The 18,332-nt window shown below is 42.2% G+C and overlaps 1 protein-coding gene across 1 annotated transcript in view; it reads left to right on the top strand.

Moving 5' to 3' along the window:
• DNAH10 (dynein axonemal heavy chain 10) overlaps positions 1–18,332 on the top strand; it is a gene marked incomplete at its 5' end in the record, with an annotated part of 42,214 nt that overhangs the window by 19,953 nt on the left and 3,929 nt on the right. The window contains 20 exons of the mRNA XM_068157103.1: positions 704–907; positions 1,667–1,747; positions 2,120–2,317; positions 2,926–3,087; positions 3,645–3,819; positions 4,669–4,850; positions 5,588–5,724; positions 7,476–7,693; positions 8,029–8,250; positions 8,848–8,995; positions 9,530–9,809; positions 10,162–10,391; positions 11,093–11,366; positions 12,216–12,320; positions 12,922–13,076; positions 13,830–13,984; positions 14,189–14,372; positions 15,159–15,359; positions 16,541–16,750; positions 17,122–17,217. Of these exons, the coding sequence (XP_068013204.1) occupies positions 704–907; positions 1,667–1,747; positions 2,120–2,317; positions 2,926–3,087; positions 3,645–3,819; positions 4,669–4,850; positions 5,588–5,724; positions 7,476–7,693; positions 8,029–8,250; positions 8,848–8,995; positions 9,530–9,809; positions 10,162–10,391; positions 11,093–11,366; positions 12,216–12,320; positions 12,922–13,076; positions 13,830–13,984; positions 14,189–14,372; positions 15,159–15,359; positions 16,541–16,750; positions 17,122–17,217 (3,617 nt within the window). The remainder of the gene's footprint in view (positions 1–703; positions 908–1,666; positions 1,748–2,119; positions 2,318–2,925; positions 3,088–3,644; positions 3,820–4,668; positions 4,851–5,587; positions 5,725–7,475; positions 7,694–8,028; positions 8,251–8,847; positions 8,996–9,529; positions 9,810–10,161; positions 10,392–11,092; positions 11,367–12,215; positions 12,321–12,921; positions 13,077–13,829; positions 13,985–14,188; positions 14,373–15,158; positions 15,360–16,540; positions 16,751–17,121; positions 17,218–18,332) is intronic.

The raw sequence follows: 18,332 nt of genomic DNA, 5'->3' as shown, positions 1-18,332 counted from the left end.
TTTGGCATCTTGTTACAGTCATTCATATGTGTCTGGGAAGGTGATAGAGTTAACTCAGGCTGATCATGATGTTGCAGGAGTCTCAGATTTCTTCCAAGACTGAGATCTATCTTCAACTGCCACCAACCCACCTTTTGACCCATTGGCTTTTGAATAGCATTCACTGCAGCAACTGCTTACACGCTCACATACACAAACACACAATTTAGTATGTTTTAGTGTACACAGCAGCTGAAAATGAGCAGCAGCTAGCACTGTGTGATCATCCTCTCTACAGAAATTCCTGCACAGCCTCATCTGAAGACAGATGTGTCAAATCCCATTCCATGGTCTAGTTTTCCCTGTTACTGGTCTGCTTATTTCAGTCATTAGGTAACTTACGAAATATTTGCCACGTGATTGAGAGGATTTTCTTAGCTTTATGTTCCTGTGACATTTTGTGCATGTTGCTGAAGCCAAACAAGAATGAATTAATTATTCCTCTAAATCCCCTTGCATCATCCCAAGTACTGTCTTTGTTTTCTGGGGGGCCTGGGGGAGAAGTACAGACAGATTAATAGCTTCGTTCAAAACTATCCAGAATCATTTTTGCAGAGCTAGGTTTAAAATCTGTGATGCTGGTTTCTCATCCACCCTATACCCAGCCATATGGTTTTCTCATACTGGTTGTTCTCACTAGCATTCCTCTGTCCTTATGTTACAGGAATGGTGCCAGCCCTTTTTCCAGATGATGAAAAAGACTCCATACTAAGTCAGATTGGAGAGGAAGCTACTAAAGCTGGCATGCACCCAGCTAAAGAAAGTGTCTGGCAATATTTTGTAAACAAATGTGCAAGCAACCTTCACATTGTCCTGGGAATGTCCCCAGTTGGGGACAGTCTGAGAATGTGGTGCAGAAATTTCCCAGGTATCTTTGTACACGCTACTTACTCCTTTCCCTGGGAAATACAGCTTTGCAGGCAAGAGAAAGTCTCCATGGACACTCAGAGATGTCTGGCAGATAAAGCTAAGCAGAGCAGGTTTCATGATTAAGGATTCACAGTGCATGATTTTTTCCCCAGTTAATTACCACATATCAGTGAGTATTATTGATTAGCATTTATCAGATTAGCTAATTTTCCAGATGAACAGCTGGAAATCAATTGGTTATCCCCATTGAACTGGAAATATACAGCCTATGTCTGAGCCTCTCTTCTGTAGTTTACAGAAGAATGTATGGTATTAAATCATTATGAAACTAGGATTGTGGTAAGAAGAAACAGTTTTATATCCAAAATCAAAAAAGGGACACCCACTGAGAGAAAAAACACTTGAGCCTGGGGGATGCTGCACTTAGCAGGTGGCTGAAAAGAATCCTGGAAGAGAGAGTAAAAGATGGGAATGAATGAGAATCCTAACCCAGGCATTAAAATATCCTGTTGCAGCTCTTGGCTGCCATCCTGTAGACCAGGACAGCCTAAAGGATGGCACAGGGGTTGGCAGGACACAGGGGCAAAGTTGGTTGTTTATCAAACTAGGAGAATTCTGGTAAATTATGTTGCTAAGCAGGAGTGAAATGAGACACATCCTAGAGATTCATGATAAAGCAAAGCATGGGACTACCTGGCAGATTAGGGTCCTGTTTCACATAGGAATTGTTCAAATAACATTATCCTTTTATTTTAAGGTCTTGTCAATAATACTGGTATTGACTGGTTCTTGCCCTGGCCCCGCCAAGCCTTGCATGCAGTTGCACAATCCTTTGTTGGTATGTAAAATGTCAGAATTTTAACCCTTTGGGATAGCTTAAGAAATATATTCTTTACTTTGCAGTTGTAGATTTTGTGATTTAATTTCCTGTTTTGCTTGTTACCCTGAATCTAAATGGGTGATTCAAAACCCCAGTCAAAAAATGGTTTGGGATTAAATTTCTTACTCAAATAGATTTTTTAAATGGGTGAAATTAAAATTCCTAGATCTTCAGACCATGTGGTCTGCCTACCAGGAGGTCTAGGTGCTCTTTTGACTCTTGCTTTTTGCCCAAGCCTGACTTAGATGTATGTAAGAATGATTATCATGCTCTTAAAACCCCGACAAACCTAAACCTTTGCCATTTTCTGATTCTTTTGCCCAACTTTAGGAAATAACAAACGAATCCCCTCAGAGATCTCTGAGTCAGTGATTGAGCACATGGTCATGGTGCATGAATCTGTAGGGGATTTCAGCAAGAGGTTTCTACAGAAACTGAGACGTAGCAACCACGTCACACCGAAGAATTATCTGGATTTTATCAATAATTACTCCAGACTGCTGAATGAGAAAAATGAATTCATTTTAGGTAAGGCTGTGTAGATATTTTCTACTTGCTAATACTTGATCTAAATATTTTAAAGAGAAAAAAAAAAATGTGGTGAGAATCCCACCTATTACTCACGTTGTGCAAAAACAATTTTATCAGTGCTGTCCCAAATGCTGCGCTGGCATCCGGTTGTGACATTGGACCAGGAGCCTGACCACATGGGAATGTTCATGTCAAACTGTGGGCTGTCCTCAAATGCTTTTGTACATGAACATGAACCAGAATCTCCATACCCAGATGCTCCTCTATTTGAGGAGTCTGATTAAATCTAATACTAGCTCAGCCTACCTCAAGGTTTGATATTCTTCCTCAAGAAGCAATTCTTATTCATACTTCAGTGGGCACTGAAATATGTGAAGAGGATGAAACTTGAACACTGTAATATAGACACGGGGACAGTGTGGCCACTTAGGGAGGCTTAGGAAAGGAAAAATTTCTTAGAGTAATTTTCCTTTCATAACCAAGGCTGCTTGCTGCTAAGTGCACCTCCAAACGTATTTTCCTTCTGTGAGGCTGTCTGATAGATAGTACACAATCTATGAATCAATAACATTTCTCCTTTTTTTCCCCTTTTAATTTCTGCCTAGCACAATGTAAACGTCTGGAAGGGGGCTTAGATAAACTGAAGGAAGCCAGTGTACAGCTGGTTGAGCTGAACATGAAACTTGCTGAGCAAAGGATTGTGCTAGAAGAAAAATCATCTGCTTGTCAGACTTTGTTAGAAGAGATTTCAACAAACAAACAAGTAGGTAGGTAGTTTACAACTAGTGAAATGTCCCACATGCTAAGCACAGTTCACAGAGTTTGGGTTGGATAGGAAGACCCTCTAAGAGCTCCAGGTGCTTCTAGAGAAAACTCTCTTGGTCTGTCCATGCTGATCCAGAGTAATGCTAGAAGTGTACATCTCTTTTCTTGCCCAGATTGCCATCTTTCCTGTATGTTTAACCTACAGTACTTTACACAACTCAATACTATGTTTGCCTGCACTTGTCATCTCTTTCCAAGTATAGGGCATAATGTGGGAAAGAGGCATTAGCAAGAAAGGGACCTTCTGATTCAGAAAATTATTATTAAGGGGAAAACAGAGGGAAGCATTGGAGGAAAAGGGATTATGTATGCTGTTGTATGGAACACTCACAGAGTTCCTGTTCTGGTGATGGAACTGCAAACACTGGCAAGCTAGCAACAAAAGGATACTAAACTGATGGTAATTTCTGATTTTCAGTGAAGTGCCAATCTATATTAGTGTATGTTTGGTATATATATCTGAATACTCCATTTATGGTCTTGCCTTTGCAATTCTTAGCTGAAGAGAAGAAAAAACTGTCTGAAGAAAAAGCTGCAGAGATAGAGCAACAGAATAAGATTATTGCTAAGGAGAAGATGGCTGCTGAAACAGCTTTGGCTGAAGTCATGCCTATTTTAGATGCTGCCAAACTGGAGCTTCAGAAGCTTGACAAGTCTGATGTTACTGAGATCAGGTGACTTATTTGGATGTAGCATAACTCTTGGAAATTCACTGAGACCCCCTTCTTTGCAGGGTCTGAGCCTTTGCCTCACCTTTCTCATCCATGTGTGTAGGGGTGGAAGTCGGGACATCAGTTGTCCAGGTGTAGAGATCACAACAGAACCCCTTGATTCTTAGCCCAGGATTTCCCCTCAAGCCTGTACTTCCAGTCCCTTGTTTGAAGTCTTTCCCCATATTTCCCTACACTCTGTCTGATGCACTAGAAACTGGTTTGTTTTTTTCTCAAGCAGAGGCTGTCCAAACCCTTTCATTCCTCCTCTGTTTCTATTCTTTGTAAATAGGAACACAAACCAGTTATTTTTGGCAGCATGAAAATGTATTTCTCTGCAGAATTAACTTCTCCCTGTGTTTTTAGAATACATCTTGTATTTGGGGAGAGATGTAAAAGCACATTCAGTCCCTTGGCTCTCCCTGAAATAGCAATGGCTCTTCCTTCCCTGCCATGCTTGTTTAGTTTCCGTTCTGTCATATATCTCTGGATTCTTCCTTTATTAATTCTCCCAATGGGAAGCTGCTTCACTGCCCTAGGGAAGAATGTCACACCCTGGATTTTAGACCTTCCACTGTTTAAATCCCTTCATATTTAATTGGTCAGATTGTCTGAATGCAAGAATCTGCTTTGAGCTTTTTGACTAGTTAATAATTCCTTATCTGCTCTGAGTTATCTTTTTTACCATGTGTAGGATGTCTTACGTACTAACTCTTGGTGTATTGCAATGACTCCTAATGGCAAATTCTTGTGTCTGGCCTCACTAGTTTGTCTCCTTTCTCTCCTACACTGTCTCCTTCATTGGATTTCTAGATCCTTTGCAAAGCCCCCTAAGCAGGTACAGGGTGTTTTGGAATGTGTTCTTATAATGAAGGGCTACAAAGAATTAAACTGGAAGACAGCCAAAGGAATGATGTCTGAGGCAAATTTCCTGCGATCCCTGATGGAGATAGATTTTGATGGAATTACTCAGAGCCAAGTGAAATCTATCCGAGGTAAACAACTGATCTCTGTACTTGGAATGAAGGTAGGATCTCGGTTATGTGATTAACTATGTCAGCAGCAGCCCTTGGAGTGCTGTTAGGGAGGGTGGGATTCACTTGCCCAAGAGGACAGCACTACAGATGTTACACTGTTGGCATGACTGGATTTTCCAAAGTTCAAAGACCTTCTGCTATGTGTTATATCCAGTTTGTACCTTAGCTACTTACACTCTGGTTTAGAGCAGGCAAGAGACAAACAAGATAAAGAAACAAGCAGGATAGCTGAGCAGGTCTGCTGTCTGATGTTAGCCACCTAATAGAATTATGACCTCATCCACATGATGGCAATTAATTATACATAGGTAAGCTATATCTAAAGCTTAAAGGCCTAACTTTGCACATGCTCACAAGGCTGTCGTCCAGAGTGGTACCACAGAGGAAGGAATTTGGATCTTTGAACAAAATTGTGTCTCACTGCTGCAGAGAAAAGAAACTATGATCCTCAGACTAGTCCTGAACGCACTCCCTTCGTGGAGACAGAACTTGAAAAATCAATCTCAGTATTGTGCTTGTGTTTTTACAGCCCAGTAGCTTCATCTTAAGGTCAGAGTCTCTTTAATAGTCTGACAAATATTTCACATTGTCTGTCCCAGCATTGCTTGATATTGCTGGTAAGGAAAGCTGTTTGTTGGAGGATTTCTGCACTGTAATTCAACTCACTTGCAATATTTTTGTGTTTGCCCATTTAGCTCTGTTAAAAAGTCTTAACACTACCTTCAATGAAATGGAACTTGTTAGCAGAGCAGGACTGGGAATGTTAAAGTTTGTTGATGCAGTGATGAGCTACTGTGATGTAGTTAAAGAAGTGAAGCCGAAGAGAGAAGAGGTAAAGTGTGTGGGTTCACATTCAAAGGAGGGCGAAATATGGTCCTGATAAAACTAATATAGAATCACAGAATGATAGGGAAGATCATTTAGTCCAACCTCCCTGCCAGAGCAGGCTCATCTATAGCGGGGTGTACAGGACGTTGTCTAGGCAGGTTTTGAATTACCCCAGAGACAGAGATTCCACCACTTCTCTGGGCAGCCTGTTCTAGTGCTCCACCACCTGTGACAGTCTTTCTCAGTGCTGCAGCAGGGCTTCCTGTTCCCATGATGTCAAACTCAGCCCAGCCTTTCTCTTCTCACTGCCCACTGCAAATTCAAGGGATAGGCTTGCAAATCAGTATGTTGGGGTTAGCACCCACTGCCTCCTGTGTCTGCCCCGCACAGACATGTGTGTAGCATGAGTGCCACCTGGGCAGCATGTGCCCAGCACATGGGCATCATCCTGTCTCCTTCTGCAGTTGTGCTGTGCTGAAACATCTTCTCTCACTGTAGCCCCGTGAACCTGGAGGACCTACCAAAAGACTGTGGTAGAGCACAACGATAATGCATCACTTTTCTGTGTATCTTAGGGAACAAATCAGGTTGAACCTTGTTTAGTTCAGCTTAGATCTGTGATGGTGAAATTGAGTAAAAGAGAGAGAAGTGTGTAAGAGAAGCATAAGGGCTGCATTAGAGGCAGCATCCACCCAGTTCACATCTCTAGCCATAGAGAAAGAATAATCAGCCGCCATGGTAACAGGGCTTGAAATACAAAGCCCTGCTCCTGGAGTATGAAATTCTGCTAGGAAAAGATAAACCTAGGGAGCTGAATCCTGGGCAGAGCATTGGTGTCTGTGCTTTAGGGACTAAGGGAGTTGTACAAGAGATGTTCACCTGAAAACAAATGAGGATTTCTTTGTACACAGGATTTCTGTAGTGACCAAGCACAAGCTATACTATTCCTGTGATGAGTATTCTTTCTCATAAAGAAGCACCAGCACAAAACTACTGCACAGCAGTAATGAAAAATACAAATACATGCAAGTCACATCTGTAAATGCAAAGGCTTGCAGGTCACAACCAAACCACATTCTTTCCCTTATACCTCTTCCATAGTTTATTTTGTTTCATTTCCTTACATTAGAATACCTGGGAAAGGCATGGAGATTTTTTCCTGAAACTACACTTATTTGAGGTGATTCACCTGAAGCTCCTGGTGCAAGTCTCTGACCTCCAGAGGACAATATGTGGTGTCTGAGGAGAGAACTTGGAGCACATTCAGCTTCTCAAAAGAGCAGAAATTCCAGATTTATTTGTTTTTTTACCATCTACAATACTAATTCATCAGCTTGTAGCTATTCTAGTATCAGCCCATAAAGGGACATGCAGAAAGAAAAACAATGGCCTATTCAAAGTACAGTTGTTTGAGGAAAAACATTCAATGTGTAAGGGAAACAATATCCATTGAGCTTTCAAAGGGGCTCTTGGCCAGCCATGGCATGGAATGGACAAGACTAAGTCAGGCTTTTAAATGTTTTGTTAGTCTGGGCTGGAGATTCAGTTGGCTCTGCTCTACCTGCCCTGTGAAATGTCTGTGTGAACAAAGGCAGAGTTTCTGAGAGCAGCCAGATGATTGTGTGGGTCCAAGAGGAGAGAGATACACAACAATTTCATGGGCAGCCAAATTCTCCCAATAGCCAAAAGAAATCTGAGAACTTCAGACTTCTCTCCAAAGCCCTTCTTTGCTCTGATACTTTTACTATACTGTAGGTGGCTAGGCTGGAACGGAATTACTACTTAAGTAAGCGGGAACTGGAAAAAATAAAGACAGAGCTGGCCACCATTCAGGAGGAGCTTAAAGCTTTGGGTAACAAATATGATGAGGCAAGAAGAGAAGAGCAACAGTTACTAGAAGAAGCAAAGATTATGAAGAGAAGATTAGATGCTGCTGACAAACTCATTTCTGGCTTGAGATCTGAGAATGAAAGGTAAGTCTAGATTCAAAGAAGAACATCTATGACATTAGTGTCATGTGCTGGGCATAAAATCCATCAAACAGAGACAATATTGGAAATGTGTCTTCCTGTGATGTTTGTTTCTGAAAAATAATAACAATAATTTTTAGTGCAGAAGTACAAGGTGAAATCAGATTAAAAGGAAGAAGGTTCAGATCAACTTAGAGTCAGGGGCCATCAAGAGAAGAACTGATTGAAATTAGGAGATTTGGCTCAACCTACATCAAGTAGCAGCAGCTGGAAATTATGCACTTAAACCCCATCTCCATGGAACAAACTGACTCAAGATTCCTTTATAATTGTATCAGGTGGACAAACGAGTTAAAGGATTTTGAAATACAAAAGGTGAAGTTGCTTGGAGACTGTCTGCTCTGTGCTGCCTTTCTGAGCTACGAAGGCGCATTCAGCTGGGAGTTCCGTAATGAAATGGTCTATCAAGTGTGGCAAGAAGATGTGGTCTCACGAGAGATTCCTCTCAGCCAACCATTTAGGTTAGAAAGCCTCCTGACTGATGAGGTGGAGGTTAGCAGGTATGTCCAGTCAAGAAACCCCATGACTACTGAGTGTGAGATCATGAAGTGGGAGTCTGGTTATGAATCTGTATCATGGGATAGGCCCTGTGTGTGGAGGTGCAGAACCATACCAGTGAGAGTCCATTTTACTTTCACATCTAGAAGATGTCAAGGAGACAGATTCTTGTTCTTGTGGTTAATGGAGGCTATTTTTTGTAACAAACTGTTGTACTTCACACTCCAGGGGCATTCACTGAACCCAGACACATATAACACCTTTTGAGGAGATTTTTAAAGGATTTATCTATAATATATGTTCAACCCAAACCCCATCAGGAGTCTTTTCACTGACTTCAATGAATTTGGAATGAAACCCATGCCCAGATAGCCCATATTTCAACTACTGCAGGATTACTCACCCAGTGCAAATCAGTGTTTTGAGCAGTGTAATTGCAAATGACTAAGACAATGCATCAGTCTGAGGTTTGACATTGTTCTCACTGTCACGTGCACTATATGTTTCCTTGTGTGTCTTAGTGTGTGCTTGGTGAACTGCATCATTTTACTGACAAATGAAATGCTGCTCTCCCATCAAGTTTTCCATTCCATTCCCAGGTGGGTTTCCCAAGGATTGCCACCAGATGAGCTCTCTGTCCAGAATGGCATCCTGACAACATATGCAAGCCGCTTCCCGCTCTGTATTGACCCTCAACAACAGGCATTACACTGGATTAAGAAGAAAGAAAAAGAAAATAACCTAAGGGTAAAGATAAATAATTGTTTTACCTCTTCACTGATTGTTTTAAAAGCTATATAAATATCTTTCACCTTGAAGGGCAACCAGTTATGGACTGATGATTGTTGCCTCTAAAACAGACAGTGAATATCACTGTTCACATGCTCTTCAGCTCTTCAGGATGGATGGTTTGGGCTCTTGGCTCACCTTAGTACATGCAGAAACATAACCAAAAGGATAGTGTAGATTGTATTTTAACTCAGCTCCAGGATGGAGTTTTCATTTAGGACAATTAACACAGTCAGAGGCACAGCTGCAACTTTGGAGAATAGTTCACCCCATGGGAAATATTCTCAACTAAACAGAAAAAAAACCCCACCAAAACAAAATATATCTAGGGCTTTTAGTTTTGTACCAGGGTGGTTTACATCACCTGTAAGAGGAAAGACAAAAAGCAACAGAGTGAACTTCAGCAATACTGGCAACTGTTGTAAAATAATAATAATGTTCAGCTGTCTGAATACCAGTGCTTTTCTTGTGTCTTCCATTATTCTCTTGCAGATGGCTTCCTTCAATGACCCAGATTTCCTTAAACAGCTAGAGTTGGCCATAAAGTATGGAAACCCTTTCCTGCTTCACAGTGTCGATGAATACATTGACCCTGTGATAGACAATGTCTTAGAGAAGAACATCAAAGTTGCACAGGGTCGAACATTCGTTGTGCTGGGTGACAGAGAGGTTGACTATGACAGTAATTTTAGATTGTACCTGAACACTAAATTATCAAACCCAAAGTATTCTCCCTCTGTGTTTGGCAAAGCTGTGGTTATCAATTATACAGGTAAGCAAAAGGGTCTGTTTGGTAACAAAATAGTGATTATGTTGTAGTGCAAGTTTAGGGCCTGGGTGATTGTCTGAAACAGCAATGAAGCTAACAATTCATAGTCTCCCTTATGCTTTATGTCAGATTTAACTGAAAATCCTTCTCACTTCTAATCAGAAACTGAGCTAAATATCTCTTCTTGCACCTGTAAGAGTAAGATGCTTGGGCAGAATTAAGATGCAGAGCTGTTAACCCAGTCACTCTATTGCATCACTGTAGTTTTATGAGATGATCAAGATGAAATAAGTTGTGTAAAAGCTCCTGTTTTGTTTAAAACCAAGACTGCTATGTACATGTCTTGTACCTGTAGTTACACTGAAGGGCCTAGAGGATCAGTTGCTCAGCGTCATCACAGGTTTTGAAAGAAAGGAACTGGAAGAACAAAGAGAACATCTCATCCAGGAGACAAGTGACAACAAAAACTTGCTGAAAGATCTGGAAGACTCTCTGCTTCGGGAGCTGACGTCTTCCACAGGAAACATGTTGGACAACTTGGACTTGGTGCATACCTTGGAAGAGACAAAATCCAAAGCTACTGAGGTATTGGCTCTGTCCTTTTGGAAGGATATCTCCTAACGGAACATTGTCTTTCCTTTTCTTTGTGCTTCATTTTTCACCCTTGAGGCTAGGAATTAGTCTGAAAGGAAACTGAGAATTTTCTCATGAGTGTGTGACATCTTAGTACTGGTCAGTACTCTGCATATATGTTGCATTAGAGAACCAAATCCTATCTTCAGGACTATAGTAATGGTTGTTTATAGTTCTAAAGCAAAGAGCATGTGATACCTTTCTTTTAGCTCTGAAACAGCCCTTGTTTTGTATTTTAGTGGATCTGAAATGAAAAGTTAAGATACCTTCTACAGAGGATGTAGAATCTCCATCCTTGAAGTTTTTCAGGCTGTAGTTGGGCAAAGCCACAGTTGACCTGATCTAGTGGTGGCCATAGTCCAACTTTGGGCAGAAAATGGAACTAAAGGTCTCCCAAAGGCCTTCCCCACACTATTTCTATGATCCTGTGTAAATCTTTGCTTTTCATAACTATACTGAGTGTGATTTATTTTGTCTCGCACTTGATTTTTACAATTCGTACTATCTGCCTGGATTCCAACACAGAGAGTAGTAGCTCTGGTTGCTGTAACATAATATACATAGTGTGGATCAGGTCAACGTGTACATATAAAGATCAGGACAGTGTATACATGCACAGAAATGACATGTGTATGAAACCCATGTCTGGCCAGGTGATTGAGAAGCTGAGTCTGGCTGAGAAGACAGCAGAGGATATTGATCGTCTTCGAGATGGCTACAGACCAGCTGCCAGGAGAGGGGCCATTTTATTCTCTGTTTTGGCTGAAATGGCAGTTGTCAACATGATGTATCAGTACTCACTGGTCTCCTTCTTGGAGGTTTTTGGACTCTCTCTTAGGAAATCCATGCCCAGTTCTGATCTTCTGTCGAGGTTACAGAACATCATGAATGCGCTGACTTTCGACACCTATAACTATGGCTGCACAGGTTAGTATGCTGTAGTGATGGGCTGATGCTGTGCTGTGCAAATGCTTGTTAAAAGCCACACCTTCAGCTGGTTTACATAAAAGAGGCGGGTTACCAAACTGTCATTTCACTCACGTTCAGTCTGTCCTGGTTTACACTTCACTCCCTGCTATTTCTTTTAAAGGCACTGTGCACACTGCCAATGGATGATTATGGGACTGGAGCATGTGCCCTGTGAGGAGAGGTTGAGACACCTGGGGCTTTTTAGTCTGGAGAAGACTGAGAGGGGATTTAATAAATGTTTATAAATATCTGAGGGCTGGGTGTCAAGAGGAGGGGACATGTTATTCTCAGTTCCACCCTGTGACAGGACAAGGGCAATTGATATAAACTACAGCACAGGAGGTTCTACCTCAACATGAAGAGGAGCTTCTTCATTGTGAAGCTCACAGAGCACTGGAACAGGCTGCCCAGAGAGGCTGTGGATTCTCCTTCTCTGGAGACTTTCAAGACCCATCTGGATACATCTGTGTGACCTGTGCTAGATTCTATGGTCCTGCTCTGGCAGGGCGATTGGACTAGACGATCTCTGGAGGTCCTTTCCAACCCCTAATATCCTGTGATCCTGTGTGAACTGTCCAGAAAAGGCTTTTCTCAACATGGTTACAAGTAGCAAATAGCAGCTGTGGATCTCACATCCCTGGATGTAGCTCACAGATGGTGCTTTGACTCTGTAAGCCTGATCCAAACCCCCCATTTGATCACTCTGATCTTTTTGGGCTGACCAGATGCAGGATATGGATTTAAGGATTGCTCCAGCTCCACAAGTTTTAGCAGCTGGTTTTTGAAAATATTTTCCTTTTAATGCAGGTTTGTTTGAGAAGCACAAGTTACTCTTCTCCTTTAGTATGACTATAAGGATAGAGCAAGCTGATGGCAGAGTTCCACAAGAAGAACTTGAGTTCTTTCTGAAAGGTAGAGTGAGTATTTATGTATAAATATACAGCTACACATAGCAAGAGCTGAAGGAGCTTTCAAAGACATTTTAAATTGTTTTTTTTAACCCAGCTGCTGTAAGGGTTAGCACCTAGGGTGCTGCACCATCTCATTTAAACTATATTCTTACCCTGACAGGTTTGGCTAGATGATCCTTGAGGTCTCTTCCAACCTGGTATTCTATGAATCTATGAAACTGCTAAAGACAGCACAAATTGTAGATTCGGCTATTTCTATTTCATTCACTTTATTCACCAGTGAAGTGTCAAATCTCAGTCTTGCAGGTGCTGACAAATCTCACATTGTCTATTTGTTAGATTATTTTCTCAGGGAACACCATATAGTTATTTTCCAAGTATGTATACACAATTTTATTCATGGTTACAAAGATACAACTCTGGATTTTGTTAGCAATTGTAAAATGCCACCAGCATTCAGCCTTCAGCAGAGCAGTTTAACCTTACACTGCTTCCAGAAACAAGTTTCCTAGCGGTTTCTTTGTGCGGTGGGACTGTATGCGTGGTCATGTGTTGGACAAATTCTGACATGGCCACCCCCTCTGGTTTCTGAATGTGACTAGGCAATATTTCCCTGGAAAAGAGTGAACGAAAGAAGCCGTTCGCTTGGCTTCCAGATCAAGGCTGGGAGGACCTAATTCACTTGTCTGAACAACTTCCTGAGAAATTTGAATCTCTTCCAGATGATGTGGAAAATAATCCAGACGTATGGAAAAATGTACGTGCTTTCCTCCAGTCCTGTCCTCTCTCCTCGTCTTCATTCTGGTGTCAAATGTTCAAGTGTGATGCAATGTGCCATAGCACTCGGCAGGAGGCATGTCACCACTGGCTTTTTCTGTCGAGGTCTTGCTTTTCTTCTTGACCTCAGAGGTTGGTTTATTCCAGAAGAATTAGGGCTCTTATTATTAAAAATAAAACAAGCAAAAGAATCTTTCCCTGTACTGTAGATTTTTGTTTTTCAGCCTTAGCTATTTGCCCTGGTGAAGTCAGTGACACTTCTGCTGTTGATTCCAACAGTCACATTTTCACTGTTATTTTTGTGCTGCTAAATTGTACTTTGATCTTGTGGCAGTGAGTCCTATAGGCTAGTTACAAACATGGTGTTTCCTTTGTTCTACCTTTCATTCCACATCTTCTTGCTTCATAAGAAGTCTTTCTGTAAGCAATCTGTAATACCTTTTGCCTGAGATGTTATTTTCTGTACAGTCTGAGATTTACTCGACATACATGAAGGCACAAACATGTTTCTGGACTTGAATATCCTATGCTGAAAAAGCTGAAGTTTTTACAATCATTCTTTTAATATTTCTTTGCAGCTGATTGACTTCATTCTTTGTTTTCCTTCTGTCTCCTGGCCTCCTGTTAATCAAATTGCCTTTGTCTGCTTTCCTAGTAATTGCATTGAAAAAGCCATTTGATTAATTGTGCTGTCTCCCATGTTGTATCCCTTTTCCTCTCCATCTTTTTGCAGTGGTATGACACAGAAGCTCTGGAGCAGAAGCCATTCCCCATGCAATACCAGGACAATCTCACCAAGTTTCAGAAGCTGCTACTTTTGCGGTGCTTCCGGGTGGACAGGCTATACCGGGCAGTAACAGACTATGTTACTGTGACAGTGGGTGAGAAGTAAGTCACTCTCTTTCAAATCAGATCCCAGGACTGGCGTTGTAATCAGTTATGTAAATGACTTTGCAGTTTGCCTAAAAGGCAGAGCATGTCTTGTCTCTGTATCACTTCTATGTGAGGTCTGCAGTGACTGTTGATGTTGGATTAGAACAACCTGGCTGCTTCTGCACAATGAGCAGTTTGTTGTGGTTCTTTTCCTCCCAGGTATGTGCAGCCCCCAGTGATCAGCTATGACGCTGTCTTTGAGCAGAGCAGTCCTTACTCTCCTGTCGTTTTTATCTTAAGTCCTGGCTCTGATCCTGTCAGTGACCTCATGAAACTGGCTGAGAAGAAGGGCTTTGGAGGGGACAGACTCAAACTCCTAGCCATGGGACAAAGCCAAGAAAAGGTAACTTTGGTGGCAGGGTTGGGACATGCTGTGTGCAGCAATTGCAGATCATACTCATGATGCTGTGGCACTGTTCAAATTCACCTGCCAAAGGTCTGCTCCATTTTAAAGGCAGCTGCTTTTGGTTCAGACATGGCACATGGTTTGCCAGCCTGGGAATAACACTTCCCTATAATGTGAAGGGGTTGACTGGCTGATTTCATGGTTTGGGTAAGGGCAGATTCAGAATGATTTTGTCATCTGGTAAAAAATGATTGAGCTGCTGCTTCTGCAGCCTTTCAAAGGTGAATCAGTGGCCCTGTGTCTCTGTGTGTGAATAGGAGTTGACTGGCATCACACTGTTACCAAAAGGATATTCAGCTGCTTTTTCTGTCTTTCCTTTTTGTAATGGACACTAAGGCAGGGATGTCCAAAACTTAGTAGCTGTCTGAACTTGCTGTGATTTCAGTCAATGGGATAACTCCTGTTAGATTAATTTTGACCACTACTTCCTGGACTGATCTTCACTGCCCTCTGGGCCACACATACTCCTGTACAGTTGTGAAATACTTCAATACTCTGTATGACACTTAATTTAAAGAAGAATTAATGAAATAAAGCATCTCAGAGCAACTTCTTGCAGTATTGGAAAAGGTCTGTTCTCAATAAGGAGCATTCTGGTAGGTCTACCAAAACTAGAAGGCTGCATGTGGTTGCTGGCAGGAGGCGATCCACTGCACTAACCCCTCATAGTCTGTTTGCTTACAAGATAAAGGGAAAGTTTCTCACAGTTTTCTCTCTCTTAAGCTTGCTTTGCAGATGCTGGAGAATGTTGTGGTTAGTGGTGAGTGGCTGATGTTGCAGAACTGTCATCTTTTGGTGAGGTGGCTTGTCCATCTGGAAAAGGCCCTGGACTCGGTGACAAAGCCTCATCCAGACTTTCGCCTCTGGCTGACTACTGAGCCGACCAAGGGCTTCCCGATTGGAATACTGCAGAAGTCCTTAAAGGTACTGTGCAGGGGGAAACCCCTGACAGGGGCACATCTCCTGCTGCTTTTGGTCAGCTGGCCAACAGGCTGGCCTTGTGAGGAGCACAGCCTGACACAGCAGTGTTTTGGCTTGGGCTCTCTTTATGTGCTTTTTGTCTTTGTAAGCCAAATCCTTTTTTCCTCATCCTGTTTACTTGATGTTGATTTTTTCCTGGGGGTGAAGCTGGTCAGCAGGTTTTCCTGGAGCAGTTATTTCAGAGCAGAGGTTTGTGAATAAAGCTGGAAATGTGACAAATTCTCTTTAGATTCAAATGCTGCCACAAGTGAATACAATCTGGAGAGACAGAAATAGTCCTGTCAGTCCTGAAGCTGAAGTGTGGAGCTGAGGTCTGTGTCAGGCCTGGCAGTAGTGCCACTGGAGCAGACGCTGTAATAGGATAATGGTTTCCAGCTGCTACTCCAGGCTGTGGCATTTATCACAAGCAAGCTGAGCTGATTATTTTGAAGGCACAAGCCATGATGCTGCCCTAATGTTCTTTTCTATGGCTGCTTTATTTCTGTTGTGGTGAGCCAGTCCTGTAAACATCATTATTTTATTTCACAGCTTTGAAAGCAGTGGTATGACAGATACACACAATATGTGCTCTAGTGTATCAGTGACAGCTTTGGAGTGTTCCCCTCCAGCCCTGCTCGGTGCTACAGGGGGGAGAACTGAGCACAAACCTATCTTTGAGGCTTCAATACACACTTCATAGGTCTAGCCATTTAAATAAAGGTTTTATAGCACTTTTGAAAAGCTTCCAGGAAGCTGTCTCTGTCTCAATTTGATCATCAATAAAGCTATATAAAGACCCTTAAGCCATGTTACTGTGGTGATGTGTAGCACACCCCAAATGTGCCAAGTACTGATATCTCAGTACATCAATTAAAAATCTCATTGTATTTCCAATAGTGTGACTATTTCGCAAATATTATCAAGTTTCTCTTTCTCAAGTAAAACTCTTACCAAGTGTGTTTACCTTGAAAAACTTAAAAGGTCTGTTTCTTATCTTTGCTTAAGAAAAATCCATATTGATAGGAATTTGGAAAGCAGTTTAAAATTGTCAGGCTTGCATTGTAGATCTAGAGAGTGCAATCCATTTACAGTTTGTTTTCCTGAGGCTATCCAGTAACTGATGGCTTCTGTAATTATTTTGATAGGTTGTGACAGAACCACCTAATGGTCTGAAACTGAATATGAGAGCCACCTACTTCAAAATTCCCCAAGAAGCCTTACAGCAATGCCCACATCCTGCCTTTAAACCCTTAGTCTATGTCTTAGCATTTTTCCATGCTGTGGTTCAGGAGCGAAGGAAGTTTGGGAAGGTTGGCTGGAATGTACCATATGATTTTAATGAGTCTGATTTCCAGGTAAGAAAATAATTACAACAGCTTTTATACTCCTGAGTTACTCTGATTTTGACAACACCTGATCTGTCTAGCTTTGATCCTTTCTCACAATCAGATTTAGCATAATTTGTTTTCCCATTGTGGTGGAGTCCTGTAGACTTCTGATCATCTATAATGTTGGTTTTGGCCACTAAAAATTAATGAGCTGTCCAACTCTCCATGTTTATATTGCCTGTCTCATGAGTTTCTTTTCTTAAGAGGATTTATGCCTCACTTTTTATTATTTGAGAAACAATTGGAAGTTTTCAAAGAAGAATTACACTAACTAAAATCCATGGGTATGTATAACTGAGTTATGAATCTTACCTTGTATGTTCCAACAACTTTATTAGGTCTGCATGGAAATTCTCAACACATACTTGACAAAAGCTTTCCAACAAAATGATGATGAAATTCCCTGGAACAGTCTCAAATATCTTATCGGTGAGGTAAGTGCCTACAGCATCATGAAGGAGCACTTGATGGTGAAAGAATCCAGGTGAAGGAAGCTACCCCATGCAGTGCTACAGGCTGGGGTTGGAGTGGATGGAGAGCAGCCAAACAGAAAGGGACCTAGGGGTACTGATTGACAGCCAGCTGAACATGAGCCAGCAGGGTGCCCAGGTGGCCAAGAAGGCCAATGGCATCCTGGCCTGCATCAGAAATACTGTGGCCAGCAGGAGCAGGGAAGTCATGTTGCCCCTGTACTCAGCACTGGTTAGGCCACACCTTGAGTCCTATGTCCAGTTCTGGGCCCCTCAATTTAAGAAGGACATTCAGACTCTTGAACGTGTCCAGAGAAGGACAATGAGGCTGGGGAGAGGCCTCAAGCACAAGCCCTATGAGGGGAGGCTGAGGGAGGTAGGATTGTTTAGGCTGGAGAAGAGGAGGCTCAGGGGAGACCTTATTGCTGTCTACAACTACCTGAAGGGAGGTTGTAGCCAGGAGGGGGTTGGTCTCTTCTCCCAGGCAGTCAGCGCCAGAACAAGAGGACACAGTCTCAAACTGCACCAGGGGAGGTTTAGGCTTGAGGTGAGGAGAAAGTTCTTCACAGAGAGAGTTGTTAGCCATTGGAATGGGCTGCCTAGGGAGGTGGTGGAGTCACCCTCCCTGGAACTGTTCAAGAGGGGATTGGACATAGCACTTGGAGCCATGGTTTTAGTAGTCAGGAGGTCTTGGGTGACAGGTTGGACTTGATGATCTTTGAGGTCTTTTCCAACCTTATTGAGTCTATGATTCCTTTCATCATGGGCTGTATTATCAAGTGAAGCTGATGAGACTCTCTCCTGGGCAGTCTTGAAACTCCTATGTAGCCCTGAGCAAGTCACTTAATCTCATTGTCTCTGTGAAATAGGGCCATTATGTGTAACTGCACAACAGGGGAGTTACCCTGCTTAATTAATTTTGAGTGAGGGAGCCCTTGGGATGCTGATGCAAGGTACTGAGCAGCACAACTTAATGGTGTTATTAGTGCAGTGCAATGTTACTGGTGTGTCAGCTGTACAAACAGGTGTCTAAGGCTCTTGCAGGGTTGTGCGTGGCATGTGCTGGGCAGTAGCCAGCC

The sequence above is a fragment of the Melanerpes formicivorus genome, unplaced genomic scaffold (genome assembly GCF_026170545.1).
Source record: "Melanerpes formicivorus ecotype bairdi unplaced genomic scaffold, bMelFor1.0.p_v2 SCAF_36, whole genome shotgun sequence".
Classification (NCBI taxonomy): Eukaryota; Metazoa; Chordata; class Aves; order Piciformes; family Picidae; genus Melanerpes; species Melanerpes formicivorus.
This window is presented reverse-complemented; position numbering and strand designations above follow the sequence as displayed.